This window comes from Patella vulgata, chromosome 8, assembly GCF_932274485.2.
Source record: "Patella vulgata chromosome 8, xgPatVulg1.2, whole genome shotgun sequence".
NCBI classification, from domain to species: Eukaryota; Metazoa; Mollusca; class Gastropoda; family Patellidae; genus Patella; species Patella vulgata.
The window spans coordinates 25,027,362-25,051,037 of NC_065886.2; the positions used below are offsets into that span (position 1 = coordinate 25,027,362).

General features: G+C 32.6%; 1 protein-coding gene across 1 annotated transcript in view; it reads left to right on the forward strand.

Annotated features, from left to right (window-relative positions):
- LOC126830844 (rho guanine nucleotide exchange factor 17) overlaps positions 1–23,676 on the forward strand; it is a 73,589-nt gene that overhangs the window by 40,801 nt on the left and 9,112 nt on the right. Inside the window, exons 4-16 of the mRNA XM_050561282.2 lie at positions 3,499–3,675; positions 8,153–8,269; positions 10,787–10,879; positions 11,865–12,032; positions 13,461–13,511; positions 13,898–14,001; positions 14,452–14,540; positions 14,799–14,911; positions 15,273–15,388; positions 18,380–18,471; positions 18,729–18,802; positions 21,237–21,442; positions 22,740–22,954. Of these exons, the coding sequence (XP_050417239.1) occupies positions 3,499–3,675; positions 8,153–8,269; positions 10,787–10,879; positions 11,865–12,032; positions 13,461–13,511; positions 13,898–14,001; positions 14,452–14,540; positions 14,799–14,911; positions 15,273–15,388; positions 18,380–18,471; positions 18,729–18,802; positions 21,237–21,442; positions 22,740–22,954 (1,615 nt within the window). The remainder of the gene's footprint in view (positions 1–3,498; positions 3,676–8,152; positions 8,270–10,786; positions 10,880–11,864; positions 12,033–13,460; positions 13,512–13,897; positions 14,002–14,451; positions 14,541–14,798; positions 14,912–15,272; positions 15,389–18,379; positions 18,472–18,728; positions 18,803–21,236; positions 21,443–22,739; positions 22,955–23,676) is intronic.

The following is a 23,676-nucleotide window of genomic DNA, read 5'->3' on the forward strand; positions in this document are numbered from 1 at the left end:
CAGATTTGCACATATCACATACTAAAATGCTATGTTAGGATATTCTTAAAATGTCTTACTCATTATGAGTATTCAAGCTGCTGGGAGCCACAGCAAACCACCTTAGACTGCATTTTATCCAATCAAATTGTTTGCAAATGTAGTTGGCTCACTAACCAGGAGGAGCATGGTTCAATCCTGCTGTTGGGTGTGCTCTGGATTTTCTGTTGACTTAAGAAATATGATCAAAATGGTACTGTAATTTGCTTGGTCAATGTTAATTTTCTGTTCATTTACGAAGGTTGTGGGCCTATGGCATGACAACAATCAATGTAACATTAGGGTGTTTCACTTTTTTCGTAATTTCTAAGGTTTCTATACCCATCCCTGAAGTCGACTCGGGTTCAAACTTACGCCGTAATATTTTCATAATTTTCTTGCTAACATTCATTCTAAGGGCCAAAATGATGATCAGAACGACACTGATCTACCTTTGGTTGCAAAAAGCAGAAGGTAATGACAGAAGGTGAAGCGCCGATTGAGTATGTTCACCACACCGTGAGTCTGGCAGAACTATGGGTGAACCTGGAAATTGTATACAAAGTTTTTTTTAATGATTGACTTTATTAGCCTAGAGTGTACTCTTTCAGAATCTGCCGGGTGAACCTCAGTCACCCTTGAGCGTTTTGAGAAATTCAAGATGGCCTCCATACGACCTGCATCTCAAATAATCCCATATAACTCTCATCGTATTTAGTCTAGGATGATAATTTTGGTGTCTAACCGTATGCTTTTGGGGTCAAGAAATATACTAAAATTGTTCATTGTTATTGTGGGGTGATTAGATGATAATAAAATCCAAAATGCCAGACAATGTGGCCCTTTAACTTGTTAGCTGCAGTTGGGGGTGATTATTTCACCAAACCAAACTATATCTAGAGACAGACTATATGTTTTTGGACATAAACGCATAATGAGATCATCTCGGTGTATTACTTGACACCAGATTAAATACTAGATTAAATACTATTGGAGTTATAGGGGATTATTTGAAAAGGCAGCCGTCTTGGACACCATCTTGCATTTCACAAAACGCTCAGGGGTGACCTTGTTAATCTGACAAATTCTGAAAGAGGACACCCTAAGCTACTAAAATCAATCATAAAATAAACTTTGTAGACAGAATGGCGAATATACCCCACCGGAGCTTCACCTTCAGTCATTACCTTCCACCATTTTCAACCAAAGGTTGATCAGTGTCATTCTGAACATCATTTTGGCCCTGATAATGAGTTTTATGAGTGCAAAATTGTATTGTCTTTGAAATATGTTTTTCAATGTCATGAAAATAGATGATTTTGGGCACCATCTTGGATTTCTACCATCTTGGATTATTTAAGATGGTGGGAATGGACTCGCATCCTGAAAAGCTTTAAATAGACATGTTACAAGCCATACCCGACCTTTCTAAGCGATCTGTCAAGCTCAAAACGTCCAAAATGGCCACGATTATGGAAAAAATGGCCGCTATTTTGGGAAAGAAAATTCTGAAAATATTTTGTTGTAAGTTTGACCCCAAGTGGACTTTGGTGACAGGTAGAAACCTTAGAAATTACAAAAAAAGTTAAAAGTGAAACACTCTAATGTGACATTTTGCAAAACATGAATAGTAATTAAAATGAAGGAATATTGAAATCATGATAAAATGACAATGCTTATAGATGTTGTTGATAAAAAAAACCTCCCAGAAATGGTGAATCAGTGATGTTCGAGACAATGAATCGTTTTGGGATTATATGCAATTATCAATATGTAGATCAAAAAGAAAGTAGAATTGTTACTGTGTAGTCTGATAGATTTCTCCTTCGAGGATAGTCATGTCTTCAGATGATCAAAGCAGGCTTCGAATTGTCTATGTGATTTTGCTGACCATGATACTGTGTTCTGATTTCTATTGTTCCATATCACGTTATTTACAATTTATTGCTTGTAAAGAAATCTTTCAAGTTTATTACGCAGTGTATATGTTTGTAGTTTGTGTAATTTTTATGGCATCTCACGTCATTAATCTGAATCCATAGAAAAACTTTACAGATTGAGATCAATTCAGATATGCGCAATTGTTATGATATTGAACATTACTAGAAAATATTGATACCTATTGATATTTTCTTATGTACAATATTGTTATTTTGTTTTTATGCATCCATTAATCAATATGACCATAAAATGGTGGAAAAACACATTCCCATGAAACATTCTCCAAACAAAATCATTTTTAAATGCCCACATTTTCATGTGATTGTATTATGCCGTCGTCCGTGCGTCCGTTCACATTTTGTTGTTTATTCGATTTTGACCACAACTTCATGGATTAGGGTCCCTTGTACGAAAAATCAGGCATGTCGTACCGTAACGTCCTGGATTATGGCCCCAGGTTTGTGAAAAAAATTGCTTTTTTTTTTAGCTTTGTTCTCTGTCCATCTCTTGGAAAATGTGGGCATATCTTGCATGGCAAACACTTGTTGACAATACCTATTCTCCAATTCTTCATAAAATTTTCAGAAAAACGCAGTTATTATAAATCAATTTTTTTTATGTATTCTTTATTACTAAATGATCATGAAATATGTGATAACTTTAAAACAGTGTATGGAATAAGCATTTCAATACAATTTTAGATTGTGTATATTGTAGTATAGGTTAGACTGTACTTATTAAATAGCAGTAATTAAATGTTTATTGATGCTCACGTTATCAACAATTGAGTAATATCTTAGTCCTTAATTGGTTGTTCACAGTTAATATTAGGAGGATTTTTCTGAATATTTTATGTTGGTCATTATGGAAAGTGAGTAAAAGAAGAACACGCTTGTTTGTTAGTAAAATGATCACTATTAACAAAACATTTGATGTTATTCCCTAATTAATTAACGGAGGTCTGAAATGATTGACCATTCCTCATGAATTTTCTTTTCACACATAGAAACAAATGTAAATTTTTGGGGTATTTTCTTTCAGATCTAATTTTCTTTGTAATGCACAGTAAGATCTCTAGAATATAGTTTTAGCATATGTTCCTACATATACTCCCTGTCTATTGTCTTTGGTGAGCTTTGTTATAATCAAAATTGCTCACAAACTTCAGATAGTAAATGTATGAATAACAGATAAACAATAACTAGTAATCCACAAGGGCAACAAGACAATATCACAGACTTTGTAAGCCATATGTCTACATTTAAATAGAGTAATTTTCTTGGTATAGTAAAATCATAATAGTGCTGATAAAATGTTTGGTAGGTCTAGCTAAAATAGGAAATGAAGTTTTATAGTCTCATTGTGAAAAAAAAATCCTTTTCTAACTTCCATAATCTGTTTATAGCATGGAAAACTTTGACAAGAGGTGCATATGTATGGTTTGTGGCTATTGGTTATATGTATGTTACAAAATGATCGCATGCAACGGCATATAAAATATTATCTTTGATTCATTTATGTTTTTTTTTATATTTTCAGAAATATATGGTACCTCTTAAAACTCAGAGCAGCTTGGATGAGAATATAGTAGATAATATATTCTATATGATACCTGAAATATTAATACATCATTCAATATTCCTAGATTTTCTCGATAATGTCTGGAAATACTGGAACCCAGCTACCAGTACAGTTGGCAATATTATTACTAGTATTGTAAGTAGCATTTTTACTCTCATTAATCTCTTATACAGATTAAACCACAGACATTTTTATATGCATTTATCTTGAAAGTTTTCTACTAAAGTTTGACTGGAATCATCCACATTTTCTGTAATCTTATATTCAAATACCTCTGGGACTGGCATATTATCACAAATGAAGGCAATCTTTTTCTTCCTAAGTTGTGTGGAGAATTATAGCAAGTGATCAGTCAGTGTTAGTCAATAATACACAGTCGTTTAATGTTAATCTTTCAGATCAAAGGATAAAGTCATACTAACATGTATTCTTCAACAAAAATAAAAATGGTTGGGGTGCATAAGTTTAGATTTGTCGTTGATTCCATAAAGTAGTTAGATTTTAAAACGTTAAATACTGGCGCCCTAGGGGTTTAATATGATGTAGGTACGAATGAATACCAAAAGGTTTATATATATATGAGAGTCAAGGTTTGGACTACGCCTTGGAAATCGGAAGTGGGAGGAGACTAGTATGTGGACCGAGGTGAGATTGTCCGTGGCATTAACTGGATGGGTAGGCCTGTTCACCTTCGGTTATGTATCAATGTTGAATGAGCGACTTCTTATCAACCTGATCGGCTCTGGACCGGTTTGATTCTACGTATCTCTCGAAGCTGAGAGAATAAAGTGGTTGATTCTGTCCGTCTAGAGGCTACAGTTGATATTAAAATGACTTTAAATTTATACACAGTGTGTAAGGTCATGAGATGAAGAAGCCTATTAATTTTCAGCGATTTCTGATAATTACTGCCAGAGTTATGGCCCTTGATCACTTTGAAAAATCTTGTGGACGCTCTACAGGCTAAAATTAACATCCGATTGACTTTAAATTTATACACAGTGTTTAAGGTCATGAGACGAAGAACGGAAGAAGCCTGTTGATTTTCAATGATTTCCAATAATTACTGCCAGAGTTATGGCCCTTGATCACTTTGAAATAGCCTGTTGACGCTCTAGAGACTAAAGTTATTATTCGATTGACTTTAAATTTATACAGAGTGTTTAAGGTCATGAGACCAAGATGACTATTGATTTTCAACTATTTCCGATAATTACTGCCAGAGTTACGGCCCTTGACCTCTTTGAAAAACAGTGTAGAAGCTGTAGAGTTTAAAGTTACATGTATTGACTTTAATTTTATACACACTTTTTAAGTTCATGAGATGAAGAAGCCTGTCAATTTTCAACGATTTCCAATGATTATCGAAATTGATATGAAATGTTTTGTAGGCTAAATGTTAGAATAGGGCAGAACTAGAAGCCAAATGGGTTGTTACTTGTAATCAGATTTTAATGTGTTGTAAATGTTTTCATTTCTGACAAAAACAAAAAATATGCGACAAGCCTTGTTGACACCCCGGGCGACATAGTTGCTGTGACCGTATGTTTCGTTGCCTGGCAACCTATCTTTGTTTAGCTTGTTCTCTGTCCATCTCTTGCAAAATGTGGGTGTATCTTGCCTGGCAAGGCTGTTTTCTTCCTCCCCTGCTCCATATTAACAACAATAACACTTCTAGTGGTATGCAGGGCTGCCGACAACCAGTATCGCAGCGCAATTTGCGATACATATTTTGTCCGTTGCTAATCAAAAATTAAAATCTAACGTTTTTGATTCGCAGTAACTGCGAATCAATAATATGCCTGTCATTTTGGATATTGACACAAAGATTTATCCACATTTCTCAACACTTTCAACGCGTATAAAATATCAAATAAATTTTATAAACAAAACGTAATTCTCCGTGTGACATTTTCTTCTCGAACTACCCAGACTCAATTCATGATACTATATAATACAGGGACATAACTCTATGAATCGGGACTATTAAACCGGAAATAGGGAATCAAGTAGTACCACTCACGTTGCGAGACATGTCAATTTCGAGTAATGATATCAGTATTCAATTTGAAAAAAAATAAATTCAGTGTATCCCCCACGTATTGTAAATAAAATATAAAAAATAAATACGTGTAAACGTATTGTAAAGTGAGAAATCAAAGTAAGAATTCCCGTAAACTATTATTGTTTATATCACGTGCGTCTAGTTAATCGAGATTATTCGTAAAGTACCGCGTGCTTCCGATTGAACAAAAATAATAACACACGATAAAAAGCAGACGAAATTGTTTTCTAACGAAGAAATAAGAAGCCACTGCCAAGAATTGGCTTCAGACATAAGGCCTAACAAAAGTCTACATTCATTCAGAAATGTTCACAGCTAGCTGTAGAAGTGCTAACATTCTAAAAAAATCTTAAGAATGAAATCTAATCATTTGCTATCAATTAAAATTAAAATAATCTTGTTATTTAGGTGTTTTATGTTGATTTGAAACTGAAAAACTGCTAATCAATTTTTAAATTTGCTAATCAAATTTGGCAAAATTGGACTTTTTGATTAGCAGTGCTGCTAATCATCTGTGAAAAATTACCGACAGCCCTGGTGGTATGCAGTGTCAACCCACCTGCCTTTAATTATGTATCAACTATATACATTATGTACATCCAAAACATTATGATATACAATCATTACTTAAACATTACTCTATCTCTACACCTTTTCTCCATCACCGACAGTCACACCAGCCAGAAAAATAAAACCCTAAAAAACCATTGGAAAAAATTAAGGAATCTGTGTCCGTCTTCAAGCAATAACTGTCTCCAGAGCTACACACGGACATGTATAGTTAAATATTTAACAATATAATATAGTAATTCCAGTACAAAATTGATAAGTAAAATATCACAATCATCACATTAAATATATATTCTGACATACTGAATCATTATTCTTATCCCCCCAAAAAACTCGATCTGTTAATGGCGATTGATCTGAATGAGACTGTAACCTATTCACTGGCAAATAGTTCTTCATAATACCTTATATCACTACATAAAGGAGGGAAATTATTTCCCTTCTAAATTGGTTCCCTTAACCGCAGGAAAATAGATTTACCTAAGCAGAATATGTTGACATTGTTTATTTGACATTCATGCTTCCAAAATTTAGATGAATTTAACAAAAACACCTACAAATTTTATATTATGTGTAAGCTCTTTTACTACAAAATAAATGGAACAATAATATATGAACCTTCAAAAGTATATCATGTCATTTAGACATCCTAGTAAAAAAAACTTTAGCAGTTTAATATGATTACAAGTTTTGAATCTACTAAATTGGTTTAACATACCGTGAATAATTTAAGATAATTTATGTACATCTAATTACTTTTGTCTTGAAGAATGTGCTTGTCAAGGTCAGGTGCTGTTAACTTTGTTATTCAAAAAGCTCAATCTTGATTTACTGGTATTGGTTATTTGTTTTGGAATGCCTGGCCTTATTCTTATTACAGGTTTATTCTTTTTAAAAGATATTTCTTTGGCTTTTTTAAATTAAGAGCTTGGTAACTTTAGATACCTGTTTCAAGACAGGGCGCTATCTGGTAAAGATATGTAGGTTGATGTTTTGGGCAATGAAGCTGTTCTTCTCGAGCAAAAATGATACAGACCCCCGGGCCCCCCACCAACCCCTCACAGGAAAATCGACCCAAACGCTTATGCTTGCAGTTGACATATACATGCATGCACTGACAAAAATAAAAATTTTTGATTTGATGTACAGAAATATTACTACATATTGTAGAATTGATAGCAGTTTTATGATTATTATAACAATTATTTTTTATATGCCCAGAATAAAATGTGATCGTATATATATATATATATATATATATATTCCTCACCCATATCAGTCTGTCAATTGGTCCGTCATCCACATTTGATTATGGATGCTAAAAGACAAGTTCCGATAATTACTATTGGAGTTATCACACTTGATAATTTGCAAAACCTTGTAGACGCTTTAATTGTGGCTTAAGTTATCATCTGATTGACTTAAAATTTATACGAGGTGAAGAAGTCTATTGATTATCAATGATTTACAATAACGCAACTGCTAAAGTAATCAGTATATGTTTTGTTTATGTTACTTTGATGAAGAACTAGAAACCTGTTAAATTTTAATTATTTCTGATAATTGCTTCATGAGATGATTGTTACGTTTGATTAGTTTATAGTATATTTTGAATACTCCCAATAAATATTCATCAACCTTTGTGGACTGTTTGGACTTATCTTTTGTTCCCTGACAACCTGTCTTTAATGCATTTGAAAATGAATGCACATATATTGTTATATAAAGATATTTGATCATACCTAATGAGAAATTATCTCAAATATGATAAAACCATTAGTTAATAAAAACTTTGTTCAATTTAGTGGGAGAAAACATGTCAAAACTTTCTAAACATATATCTCAAGATTAAAAAAAAAAAAGAAGATATTACAGAAAACCAGTGATAAATGTGTTATTATGAATGTTGGGTATGATATAATGACTTAAAAACATGATGTTTAAAGCTATAATATTTATGGTTGTTTTCTCTTTCAGTTTTCGAAGCAGACGGTTTTAGAGAGTTACTTATCTTTTGTTGAGAATTATAAAACTTCTGGTAAAGCTTTTGAACATGCTTTACAGACAAAGTCTTCAGTACAGAAGTTTGTTGAGGTAAGTTGTGTGTTTTATTTCTGTCTGTAATAAAGGGACATTTGATTTACTTTAGAGGTGTTTCAATCTGATTAAAACACAGATCCTATTTCGTTTCGTTTTTTATAGTTCAAAATTTCGTTTTACTTGTCTTACTACACTAGGATCTGGAAGAGTAGTTATATACGGTAAATGGCGCTTTGGTTGAAGTGACGGATAAGCCAATGAAGCAGTCTGTTACAGAGACTTCTTGGTATGCCATGCACGGAACTGTGGGTAAACCACTAGAAACGCCAATGCTGATTGATTAATCAGTGTCTGACGTCATAGGGTCAAAAACCGCTCGAATGACCCCTGACATGACCTTCAAGTACAACTTGTCAGATCTTCATGCAGTTTAGGCCCTCGAAAGTATAAAAAAACGAAACAAATTATAGATTTGTATTTTAATCAGATTGGAGGGTTTTTTTTACTAGTTTTAGTTTGTTTTGCATACAATGTCAAAAGTCATATAGATATTTCTGCTCTTTTTACATTTGGTTGAGGTGAAAAAATGACCACTATGTATATAAAGTATAGAATGCAGAATGCATCGTTAACTTGTGGATCAAGACAATGTTTCCCATAAACCATTTTGTGTACTGTATAAATTAAAAGCAAGAGAGCTAGTAACCATACAAAACTAGCGTTATTTTATCCAGCTCGATATTTGTTAATTAGTGCAGTGGAGACAATTTGGGCTTCAGTGATCAAGACTAAAATCTCACTAGAATAAAGTAATTTCTACTTGTACAGATGTCTCTTTATTACATTATAAAACTTGCATATATGTATATTTTAAATGAGTGTATGTATATTTAAACAAGACATATAAACAGCTAAAAGAGACATATGGCTTTTATTATATTAAGTAAATGCAGGTATGGTCTCCTTGTGGTTTATTTATTTTGCTTCCTACGTTTAAAATCAAATTCATACTGGTATTGTTTGTTTCAAGAAAGGCTGGAAAGACAGATTTCTTTTTTTATATAATAAAAAAAACCAAGGACTAAATTGAAAGAGCACATGAACATATCTAGATTATTTTTTATTAAAGACATTTTATTGATGCAAATGGAAATGATAATGAATTATTCAAAATTTCTGGAGAATAAAGAACAATGAAAATTTCATTAAAAAAAAGCCATTTACTTTGGCAAATTTTTCATTGGGATCAATACAGTAAACTTGCCCTATGTGGATTCAGATATTTCTGGAAATTTGTAAACAGTAGGATTCGGATCAAAAGGTTCTGGTAATATATCAGTGTGGAGACTGATTTTACAATAAAACTACAGGTGCAGTCTCTCTTTTCAATTCCTATTGCAGCTCCACCAGACTAGTCCTTATTAACTCCGACATTAATTCTAGTCTTTTTAATCCCAACCCTTTTGGTTCAGATAATTAGCTTTAGGTAAAAACAAGAGTATTTCTAATATCTGGGACTTATCTAAATTCAAATCAGAACTGTGCCCTGTTTCTCGAAATCTTAACTAAAGATAAAATTCAAATTTTAGTAGATACTTCAATTTTCATTGGCTAAGCACTAAAATCAATCTAATATCCAATCAAATTACTAAAATTTGGATTTTATCTTAGTTAAAATTCTGTGAAACAGGCCCCAGAACTGTAGGACGTTAAATCTCATTTCATTTCGTTTTCTTAAGAAAATTTTGGTTTTCGTAAGTAAACAATAAGATATTGCTAATATGATATATCAGCTCATCTTTTAAAAAAGATACTTATGTACATTATATTGTTTAGACTACAATCACAGACATAGTTAACTATATATATAACTAGTGTACTAAGTATAGCAACTCCTTTCTACTATTAGAAATACCATATAGTTTTTTTTTACTCCGCAATCGTTAAAGTTATATGTGGAGTTTTTATTAATCTTCCCACTATATTGCAAGCACCTGAATGTGTGTGATGAAGTAAATTAGCAGTAATAAACTAAAGGTATTGAGTACAGAATGTGAACTTTATTCAACCACTGTTTGACGTTTTACCAAGTTTTGGGGGGAACTACTTTACAAACTTGTTACACCATAATAGGATGGTCATGATTGATTTTTCTTTTTTAATCTATGTCAACCAATCCTTTCTTTACATACTTCTACTTCTTGTCCAAATAAGAAGATGCCAATAAATGATATATGACAAATTTACAAACTGTACTGGAAAACTTTTAGTTTTTCTATTTATATTCTTTGACACAAGTAATGCCACCAATATATTATTCAAGACAAAGTTCAAATTTTAGATTAAGGTGCCAACATTTTTCTTTGAATAATGATGCCAAAGCTTCATAAAAACAGTTAATCGTTACGCATAGAGTACCTGTTCTGCATGCTGTTAATTTAAAAACATAATGCACTCCCAAAAAGATAATTTGCACATTAGAAAAATTTATTTATGTAAGATTTTGTTTAAAAATTGTATATAACCAAGTAACGAAGAAAAAATATAGTTTATAATTGAAATGTTTTTCAGAACTGTCAGAGAGAAAGTGGTATTAAATTATCTATGAAAGACCTGATTGTTCGTCCTATACAACGTATACCAAGATATGAATTACTTCTTCAAGTAAGTCTTCGATTCCTGAAATATAGGTTTATCACCAAAAGATCTTGGTTCCTCTCTATATTGGCATGTATCGGATCGTAACTTCATGGATTATGGCCCTAGATTTGATGAAAAATCATGTTTTTAGATTGTGGACACTCGAGAGGTCAGAATTTTATTCGTTTTTGATGCAACTTGAAATATAGGTTTATCGCCAAACGATCTTAGTTCCTTTCGATATTCGCGCATATCAGACTGCAACTTCCTGGATTATGGCCCTTGAATCTACGACACAGTCACGTTTTTTAAGCTTGTGGTCCCTCTAGAGGTCACAAACTGTTCAAATATATCGTAAAAATTTCGTAAAAATCCAACTGAAACTGCCAGACTAAATGGCCGCTCCTTGTACACAATCTAAAAGTATGTAATACCAAGTTTGTGGATCCTCTAGAAGTCACAGTTTCATCCGATCTTGATGAAACTTAAAATGTATGTTTATATTCCAAAGATCTCGGTTCTTGTCGATATTAGCGAATATTGGACCGTAACTCCTGGGGTTATTGCCCCTAAATTGTATGAAAAATCACTTTTGTTTAGCTTGTGGAACCTCTAGAGGTCACAATTTTTATCTGATTTAAAAAAATTGTTTAAATATATCACCCATACACACTAAGGATGGTTGAGTTCAAAACTCATGAATATCCATCTGTCCATCTCTTGCAAATGGCAGAATTCTTATCCATAGTTTCCCATCGTGAACATATGCATTTTAGTTATATGACTCCTGTCTTGTTACATCTTCTACATATATTATAATCTTGTCAGTATAGTATTATTATTTTTGTCTGTCTGTCTGTCCATTGACAATTTTTCAAGAAACCTCTACATATTGTTCATCTAGTCCTAAGAAATTCAGAGTTATACAACAGCTTTTTACAGTCTTACCATCCATATCACAATAGTGTGTTTATGATTCTGTATTTTTTATTATTATTATTGATTCCAGCGTTTAATCAGCAGTACACCATTAGATCATCCAGATTACCCTTTACTGGAGAAAGCTGAGAAAAGGATGCATGATCTGGCCTTGAAGATTGGCTCTGTTAATGATAGTCAACACGAAGAAGACATGCAAGAAACTCTTAAAAAACTAGAACTCCTTCTCATTACAGATGTAAATATACTATTTGTTATATTACATGATTAAACTTCCTGAATATTTGTCGAAAATTCATCTTATTTAACTTGAAATTGGATGTCTCAGCTAAATCTGCCTATACTTCAGGTCTTTATTTTGGCTTCATTTAAACATTTATTCACATGGCAAGCCTATAATCAACTCTCTAAACTGTCAGATGACCGAGATTTAAATAGATTAGAACACCTCGAGATTTGAAAATTTAGCAATAAAAAGGATAATTTAGACTACAATAATAAATAATCTACACAACATCTTCAAACACTATTTACTTCACTTAGAATAAAGTAATTTAAAAGACATTTTCAATATATTCATTTTTCATTACATAATGAAAAGAGGAACCAATGACATATATGAATATTAACATATACACATTTATATATATATATATACGTCATTGAGTGGAACTGAACACTAGACAGTATGTAAACATGGGAAACGCTATTGACAATCATGAACGACACCCGATAATTGATTGTTAATTTATAATTCCGCAATGATATCAAGAATTTTGTTGTCAGTCTGTCATTTTTTGCGATCAAAATGCCTAAGTATCTTTCTCAAGAACTGTGAGGGAGATGACTGAAAGTATTATCTGTGGAGAGATTGAGGGCGCAGACTTCGATTTAAATCGCCAACAGATTTGAAAACATTTTTCCAGGAATTAATCTAGATGAAGTCATGGATTTATTTGGCCGTTATTTCAAAATCTCCCGCATCAATTTTTTTAAAAGGATTGTCTGAGAACCAGAATATTTTTTTGGTGTGGCCTAATAAAGATTTATGTATTTGATAAAGTCATATTTATTTAATAAAGATATATTCTTTAGACCTTGGACTGTGGACATTGAAGCTCCTGCTTTTGTACATTCAGCCATAGGATTCCTTGTTATTTTATGTATTGTAGTGTAAAATTAGATTTATTTGTTCGGTAGAAATATTGTATTTTCAGTTAAAACTTAAGTTTTGAGATTTCAATATATCAAGGGTTCCCAGTCTGGGGTAACCAGGGTATAAATTTACTGATTTGGGATTTGGACAAATGATTAATTGATTGATGTGTTCTCATTGACTGTGATTAGATCTTGTATATACCGTTATCTTTTCATCATCTGTAGTTCATACATAAGGGAAATAGCATTGTTTTATGCTATTATCCTTATTGTTATTTGAACTTAGAAATGATATATTAAAAACAGTATTTAAATCAACCATTGTCAGTTGCATTATAATGGAGAAGTGTGAGCTTACATTACTGAACAAAACAGGGTGGGGGTAAATTATTTTTGAAATGTTTCCTGGGGTAAATGGGGCGAGAAAGTTTTGTAACTGCTGCAATAGATGATATAACCTTGAAGAAACTTATCTTTAAGAAACATCAACTCTTTTTTATGTTTTCAGTTGGCAGTACCAGATCGAGCCTATTTACGACATGACATGGTGCAAATAATAGTAAGTCGTTCTTGTATGTAATTCTAATAAAGAAAACCAACTGTAGGAATCAATCCAAGAATCATGAAAAAATTAAATTGCCAGCTTGAGTTTTTAGAATGAGATATTTCTGTTCTAAAGAGAATATATTCCTATTTGAAAATAAGAGTTATATGATATCGTTTAAAAATGAAAAACGTAGGAGTTAGTGATAAAAATTGATGACTTGTTGTACTTTATCATTTGTAATTGAAATTCTACGTGCAATTTGTAACATATTCTGTTTATATTATCACCTATAGAAAATATCCTGCTGAGATTTGGCCTTTCAACCACTAGTTGCTCAATGTGAAATTCATTCAATCTTTCATAAACTTCACTTATTTTTTTAAATGTTCATCTTTCAGAATAAAAAGGACCAATGTTGTATCTGGCTTTTTTCGGACCTCATTATCGTTAGCAGTATGAAACGGAAAAGTGGCCCTGTTCCTCGCAAAGTTTCAATCATACTGTGAGTATATGTCATTATAATTCTAAAGTTAATTGTATTCAAAGAAAAAGAATTAGGTTTGTACCCTAGTGAACAGTTGCTTATTTCTGAAGAAAAAAACCCAACATACAATGGCCTATCTCTACTGGGGAGTTGTGTGACTGGGTGGTCTTGATCATAAGGCCTGTTTTTTTTATGCAATACAAGGACTAGTGTCACCTGCCTAATTTTGTGAGGTTTTCCATTCCCCCCTTTTTCCTTCCATTTCTAAAAACCTGTGTGCAAGTGATTTTTCAAAATAAAAAATACTAGGATAGTCCATTTTATTTCAGCATTTCTTCTATTTAAGTCAAGTGCCTTGCTCATGATGTAGAGATCAGCTCTTCACAATTTTTTTTTTTTTTGGCCATGATAAAATTTTTCAATAATGCTGGAAGTGTACCATATCATATCATTTCTTTATTTTTTCAGTAAAACTCCTGCAGGTCAAGATTTTGCAGAAAATACCAAACATAAAGTATGGCTTCGTATTGGACTTGATGATATTGAAATTGTTAAAAGTAAGATATTTGAAAATAGAATAATCTGATTAAAATACATATATATGAATTTGTTGAAAATTAGAACACACCATTACGATTACAGTGTTTGTATTTAATAATTCAGAATGTCAACTTCTGTATCTGATGAAAACATGACTGTAGAATGCATGTGATGGTACAAATGTGTATCTTGATTTTGGTTTTGTTGTACAACCGAGTTTAATAACTTTTTTAATATAATGAATTATTATTGAATAAATATGAAATGTTTTACAGCTCAAGGCACAATACAACGTAAACCAACAATAGATCGTGATCTAATAGAAGAAGATATAAATCTTATTAATCAGATATCTGATTTATCTACAAGACTCTCCGTATCACATTCAGTAAGTTACTATCTCCACATCTACAACATAGACCATCATTAGGGGTCTATATTTTTATTCAGTTTTAGAAAGACAATGTATAGTTAAACCATGAATAAGGAGCATGAAAAATGTATTAAACTTACATCAGACAGACCGCTCAGTCTGTTGATCTAAAATTTCCATGTGGACGGATAACTACTTCGCAAATTATCATATTTACATTAGAAATTACTGCAGACTGGATTATCAATTCCTGCTCTGATTTAATTTATTTTTGTGTTGGAAGTGTTTTCACTAATTTTAATTGTAGACATATTCAGTATTAAATTAAGAGCTGAAATAATTACACACATATAATACTGATTTATTTTAATTGTAGGGTTTGGATGATGCTTTACGTGAGGTATCTTCTCTATTAAATAAACAGCTAACAGATTCGCAACTTCGCAGTCCACAAACAGAATCAAATAAACTAGAACTACTTGTTACAGCACAGTAAGTAAATAAACTTTTGTCATTCTTCCAAAACAATGTTAGCCACTGAAGGTGTAGAAGCATATAATAAATTAGTGGAAGAGAGAATTTCCGTTCCATCCTTTTAAGTCCCGTAATGCCCAAACCCTAATTTTATGTGAACATTGATACCATTACATAGCTCTAACATAGTAAAGATCGGGAAAATAGTCTTGTGCTCGTTGATATAAGTGTAGAAATTAACAAAAGCAGAGGTGGCCTAAAATGCTTTGCACATTTAAAAAGTTGTTGCCTGCACTTGCATGGCAAGCAGTAACTTTAAATGCGAGGAAACAGAATTTATGTGGAGGCTTTGTTTCAACATAAGGGAAGAAATCGTGATTCCAAATAATCTTCTCAATGGTGAAGTCCTTTTGTAGAAAAAAAGTCATTTTTCTTGGTTAAATAAATTTTAAAATTGAGTGTGATGATTGTTCACATAGCTATTTCTCTTGTCAGAGAAATCTTTTGTAGATTCAGGAAAAAGTTGTTTTTTTTTTGGGGGGTGGGGGTTGTTTTTTTTTAAATAAAAATTAGAAATCATCAGAATTTGTTGTGATTGACTTAAGTTGATGTTGTGCAATATTGGGTCATTATTATTTGTGTCCCTGATACCATGTGGATATATACTGCCAATTTAAAGATTTTTATACGCCCACATTTTCATGTGGACATATATTGTCGTCGCCCCCGTCCGTCCACAATTGTTTGTGAACAGTCTACAGGTCACAATTTTTATCCGATTTCAATGAAACTTGAAATATAGGTTTATCACCCTAAGATCTCGGTTCCTTTTGATATTGGCATGTATCGGACTGTAACTTCATGGATTATGGCCCCTGATTGTACGAAAAATGGTATATCAAGGTTGTTGACCCTATAGAGGTCACAATTTTTGTAATGTAATGTAAGTTTATAACCCAAATATCTCGGTTCCTTCCGATATTCACACATATCGGACCGTACCTTCCTGAATTATGGCCCCTGATTGTACAAAAAATTGCGTTTTTAGCTTGTGGACCCTATAGAGGTCATAATTTTTATCTGATTTAAAAAAACGTATTATTATATCACCGTTACACCCTAAGGACGGCTGAGTTCAAATTTCGTGAAAATCGGCGAAAAACTGACAGACAAAATGGCCGCCCCTCATTCTCAAATAGCGTAAAAATATGGTATATCAAGGTTGTGGACCCTATAGAGGTCACAATTTTTATCCGATTTTGTTGAAACTTGTAATGTAAGTTTATAACCCATAGATCGTGGTTCCTTTCGATATTCGCGCATATCGGACCGTAACTTCCTGAATTATGGCCCTTGATTGTACGAAAAATCACGTTTTTAGCTTGTTGACCCTATAGAGGTCATAATTTTTATCCTATTTTGATGAAACTTGAAATGTAAGTTTATAACCCAAAGATCTTGGTTCCTTTCGATATTCGCGCATATCGGAACGTAACGTCCTGAATTATGGCCCCTGATAGTACGAAAAATCACGTTTTTAGCTTGTGGACCCTATAGAGGTCATAATTTTTATCCGATTTAAAAAAAACCTTATTATTATATCACCGTTACACCCTAAGGACGACTGAGTTCGAATTTCGTGAAAATCGGCCCAAAACTGACAGACAAAATGGCCACCCTTCGTTCTCAAATAGTGTAAAAATATGGTATTTCAAGGTTGTGGCTCCTAAAGAGGTCACGATTTTTTTATCCGATTTTGTTGAAACTAGATATGTAAGTTTATAACCCAAAGATCTCGGATCCTTTCGATATTCGCGCATATCGGACCGTAACTTCCTGAATTATGGCCCCTGATTGTACGAAAAATCACTTTCTTTTTAGCTTGTTCTCTATCCATCTCTCGAAAATGTGGGCGTATTCTGCCTGACAGCCGCTGGTTTTAAAGAAGAAAAACTTGCTGTGAAACTTTCAGGCATTACATTTGAAAACTTAGGAGGACATCAGTTATAATATACATACAGACTTATTGTGAATAACCTTAAATATGCTGCATGGACAATAGCTGACGGAGAGCATATATTTAGTTAACTGACAACTTATACTTTTTTTTTTCAATTCCAATAGTTGAGATTCATTCTTCCCCCAAGACTATAAGTCAAAACACCTTTATTTGTTACTGTTATTTGATTTGAAGCTATATGCCACTACCTCTAGGATTTTACTCTTGTTTAATACTTTTAACTTTTCTTTGATAAAGTTTGTTTCTATTATTTAAACTTTGAACTTCACACGTGTTCAAACTGGGCGGAGATTGATTGTACTTGTGGCATCTTGTATGTTTCTAAAGGTCAAATGTGTTCTCCATTTTATATGCTTTCAATCTTTGTGATTTATTTAAAAGTTTTCATGCCATTATGTAGTAATGTGAATGATATTAGGAAATATTAGTTTTAAATGAAAATTTACATACAAGTTGTAAATTATGTACAAAATGGTATTTTAAAAAGTTATATATTTAAATTAGATTGATATATTTTGAGAATTAATTCTAAGAAAAATGTGACCAGCTCTGACTAATAAATAAGATGTGTTGGCAGATCTGTTATTTGCGATACAGCCCAAAACATAAAACAAACAGCAGATTTTTATTCAGTATTGCTAGCAATCACTGCTCACAATCTCTTCTCTTCTTGTGTACATTACTTTTGTCCCTGGAATCAAGCGTTCATGACCTTAACTTGATGAAATCTGCTGAAAACCATAGGGTTGTCCTAGAAATAGTTGAACTTGGTTTACCAACATATTTTTCTTTGAAAATGACATTATTTTCACAAATGCATAAAATTGACTGTTTGTTCGTTGCAAGATGATAAACTGATTGTTTAAATTGATGATAAACTGATTGATTAAATTGTTGTTAAATTGATTTGTTCATTTAATGATTAACTGATTGTTTAAATTAAGGAGAAAATGATTATTTGAAATGATGATGAAATGTTTTATTTACAGAGAGGGTATTCTACATCTTGTTATCAGTTTCATATCGGGAGAAAAGAGAGCATTATGGGAGAATAGTTTCTACGAGGCTAAAAATAAACTTTGTAAGTATCGGTTATATTTTCCATTGTACGTTTATTAGTCAAAAGGTCATACTGTTAAATTGGAGGACATAAGACTCATTTAAATTATAAATTGATTCCAAATTAAACTTTTGTTATATTGATCTAGTTTGATTAATGATACACCCTTTTGTTATTAAATGGAACATTGAAACTTGAATAAAATAACTAATATTTGAATTTGAAATTAATGATTTCCTTAAGAATATAGCAATTTTTCTATTATTGCTTTATTTCAGCTCTGCTCTCTGATAAAAGAGCACCAGAATTTTTACAACCGTTACAAATAACTAAAACAAGGGCTGGAATGCAGGTAAGATTATTATGGTGATGATGTCAATAAAAATAATTTTAGATACTACCTTAACTAAAGGCGTTAAGTCCTCTAAAATGCACATTTTAAACCTAGCACTGTAAGTTTTGTACATAAGATAAGATATGGGGTATAAACTATAAACACCCCAAAAAATACCTTACCAACTATGTTCCAAACTTGGTCCAAAAACATGATAATAAAGAGTGCTGATGACAACAAAAGTCAAATTTTCTCAATTATGCCTGCATGGATTTTCATCAGATTTGGTGTGAACAATGCTAAATGCAAGTCCAAGAAACCTACAGGTTTCTTTGCACATTGTGAACGCTCTAACATCAAAAGTTTTCTGCTGATCTGTTGTATGAAATTTATATGCATCATTTAAATTAGTGGAAAAAAAAGAATCCTATTAAATTTCAGCAAGTTCTGTTTATTACGTCTAGAGTTATGGTCCTTTTTTCACTTTCTTGGACATTATGCACGCTCTGACGCCAAAAGTTACCATCCGATCTTTGTGAAATTTATATGCATTATTTAAATTAGTAACACGAAGAAGCCTATTGAATTTCAGCAATTTCTGTCAATTACTTCTAGATTTATGGCTCTTGTTTTACTTTGTGAACCTTGTGAACGTTTGAATGATAAAAGTTATCATCTGATCTGTATGAAATTTATATGCATTATTTAAATTAGTAAAACGAAAAAGCCTGTCAAATTTTAACAATTTCTGTAAATTAAATCTAAAGTTAATGCCCTTGTTTCAGTTTGTAGAACCTTGTGAACCCCCAAATGCCGAAAATTATAATCCGATATATATGAAATTGTCCTGTAAATGCCCCCAATTACCTACAAAAGAATAAATATGCGAAAACCTTGTCGACCACTCAGATGATTTAGCATCTGTGGGTGTATGTTTTGACATAAATTGTTTGTGTCGTCGCATAGTGTGCGCCAAGCTTTAGAACCAAATTTGATATACAGTGGACATTTGAATACTACTGCATTCTGTGAAATCTGTCATCATTTCATGTCCTGATTTACTTCCTTATTACTTCAAACATAAAGTTTTAAGTAATCGATTAGCGGTCCCGTTACATAATTTGCGTACAAATAACATTGGATAATTCGGCCTTCAATCAGTGGATGTTAACCGACAAGCAATCACCAATCAATTATCTGTGAACATAAAACATGTGTCTATCTTTGCTTGTTTCCGTCTCAAGGGACAGAACTCGAAGATTGGTTGAGAATTGTGGACAAAACTTATATTATGTGTATGAAGATGGGGGAGGGGAGAATATGTTGAGATAGTGGACAAAAGGCAAATGTTTATGAATGAATTATAAAAGAGGACAAATGTATACTGATTTGAAGTTTACTATTTCTACCGGGAAAGACTGGTTTCAGTTGTAGCTTGAGGATATTCGCGAACTGTGGATAGTCTACTCTTGATACTTGTGCACTTTAGTAGTTAGTCTCACAAATTATTAACAACTGAGTTTTAAATATAAAAGTTTTTCTCGGTGTTTTGAGTGGATCTGTGTAAATATTTTTCGCTCCTTTCTCTTCCATGTGCTCAAGGTCAAAGGGAAGTCACTCTCCCTCACCGGCAAGTAACTCTTGCTAGTTGTACTTGCTTTAATTAAACTGTGGTTTCGAAAAATATCACTCAAGCTTCAACATTGCTGGTTACCTTGATCATTTTATAATAGCTTGGTATTTGATTTGAGTTACTCACTTCAAATACAGCAACATTATATATAAATTGCTGAGATGAAGAATCACTATCATTATAATGTGTGATTGTCCTGCAAAGTGTGCTTGTACGGATTTGATATTGGATGTCAAGCAGCAAATTATAGCAGATTTTGAGAAAGTTCCATGACCTAGCCATTAGGTATTCAATTGGCTGTACTACAGTAGCCGACATTTTAAAGCGAAAATATGAATTCAAACAGAGTGATGTATGGGCGTGAACAAACACAACCTGTCAGTCAATTCGTCGGCCAATCGTAAGGCTTGGATGACAAGTGCTATTTAGTCAACTTTAAATGATTATATAGATTCAAATAGTGTTATCCTTATAAGACATATAGAAATAGATTTCACTAAAAATAAAACACACTTATATGGATATACTACTTCTGAATTTATTAACATGCTACGTTTCGATACACATACAGATATCGTTTTAGTGTTATTTGAAGGTACAATAATACTTCTGGTATAATTGAGGCAATTGAGTTTTACGACCTGCTATCTAATTCGGCATATTTTATTGACCCTGTACGATGTCGGAATTGACAGATTCCACTGTACATTGTTGCAGCTAAATATTTTAAATTTGATTATAGAGCTATTAAAATAAATTTCATCATATTAGTAATCTGATCAATGACCTATTGAAATAAATGACATCGTTTTATTGTAGTTTTCGTGTGCAGCACCTATAGATGGATTAAGTAATAGTGGTTTTCGTGATGTATGGGTGTGTAATAGTGATGGTTATGTGGGACATATGTGTTTGTTAAGTTTACAGCCTGAACCTATAGTGACATTAAATACCCCTGTGCCTGGTTGTAATGCCAGAATATTGTGTATATCCTCTGTGCCTGCTTATATTGGGGCCTTCCGAAGGTAAGCATTCTCTATAAACTATTTTTTTATTCTTGTTCTTATGTGTTCCTTATCCGTCAGATTTAAGATTTAGTGGCATAAGTCACAAAACTTAATGTGAAGTGTCCAATTTTAAGTATATGTAAGTCGTAAATTTCAATGATTTCCGATAATTATTGGCAGAAATTTTGCCCTTGTTCACTCTGTAAATTATTGTGGACTCTCTTGCGTTTATTGATAATCAATTATTTCTGATAATTACATTCAGAGTTATTACCCTTTATCACTTTGAATAATCTTTATGTAGCTTTAGCAAATAAATTTATCATCTGATTGACTTGAAATTTATACAAAATGTTTGTTTTCGTTAGATGAAGAAACTCGTAAATTCCTGTTGATTTTCATTGATTCTTGGTAAGCTGTTGCCCTAGAACATCCTGAAAAATCTTCTGGATGCTCTACATACAACAACTTTCATGGGATTTTTGGATGACTTAGATGCTGTGGGTGTTTCTTCCCTGTTCTGGCAACCTGTTTTAAAAAAGTTTCTTATTCATTTTTATACGCCCACATATTGTTGTTGCCCCCGTCATGAGACGAAGAAGCCTATAGATTTTCAATGATTTCCTAAAATTACTGCTAGAGTTATGGCCCTTGAACATTTTTAAGTATATTGTGGATGCTCTAGAGGCTAAAGTTGATATCTGATTGACATTAAATTTATACACTGTATTTAAGGTCAAGAGACCAAGACACCTATCGATTTTCATGGATTTCTGGAAATTAATGCCAGAGTTATGGCCCTTGATTGCTTCAAAAAGTCTTCTGGATGCTCTACAGGCTAAAGTTACCATTCGGTTGACTAAATTTATGCATAGAGTTCATTGTCTTGAGATTAACCAGTATATTTATTTTCAATGATTTTTGATGACTTGAACAGCTAATCCATGATATTAAATGTTTTGGACGCTAAATGTTTTGTATACTAAATGTTAGCATGAGGCAGAACTAGAAACCAAACAAATTCTACTGATTTCTGATAATTACTTAATGAGTTGTTACTTTTATCAGATTTAGTGTATTGAAAATGTTTTATTACCGACAAAAGAAAAAATATGCGACACCTCTTGTTGACTGCTCGGACAACTTAGCTGCTGTGGGCGTATGTTTCATTGCTTTTTAGAGCACTGATTAAAGTGTCAAAGCTGATTCCTGATATTATTTATAATGACATTGATTGATTATATGTAAGGGTATTTTGATTGATTATGTATAATGGTATTGATTGATTACATATAATATATAATTTTTTTTACAGAAAGAGTAGTCAGAAAGGTAAAGGAAGAACATTAGAAACTTTACCATCAGAAGATTCTATCAGTGATAAACCTATTGAAGGTCCTACTATAAATGTAGAGAAATGTGAAGAAGAAGATATGGAGACTGCAGGAGAAGATGGCTATCAGTCAGATTCAGAATCAAGTGATGATGAACCACTAGCTTTTAGTCATCAGGAAAAATTATTTGTTAGAGGTAGGCACAATGTATTAATTCTGATTAGATTGAGGTGGTGCTTTAAGGAAATGTCTTATGATTAAAGGTTAGAACAGTGACCACATAATTGTATGTTCCGTCCTCACTTTAGTGAGAGTGTTTAATCCCTCTATCCTCCAATAAGACATGTCTATAATTAAGTATTAGTGGATAGAGCCAGGCAAAATTGATTTTTGCAGAGAAAATGTATTTATTAGTACCAAGTAAATTGTATTCCACAGAATTGTGGCCTGTGTATCTCAAGGGAGGTAAGAACATACAACATAAAATGTTTGTGCCAAGACTGGGATTATGAAATTCAAGTGTCAGAAAGAAATCGGATTAACGCTCACTTGGCACAATGCAGGTCATTTTGTGATTAACATATGGTACAATTTTATTTCAATACTTTGCTTGCACGCAAATGAAAGTTTCATGGTAATCGATCTAGCGGCGCAAGGGTGCAGACGGAACTATCCCTCAACCTTCTCGGTGATTTCACTTTTTATAACAGTTCCCCATAGTTATATGTCATTTCCACGCATTGTATGCCATTCGGAACTGAATAGATTTTGAATGTGATCAGATATTATGTAATCATTATTGTATTACAGACTGTTTAATTGTGTGTTATGCATGCGTGCCATTCAAAAAGATATGAAATAATCTTTTCATCGTGTTAGGGGCCCCGTGATTCTAGTCAGTCCGCTTTGCTTGCATGT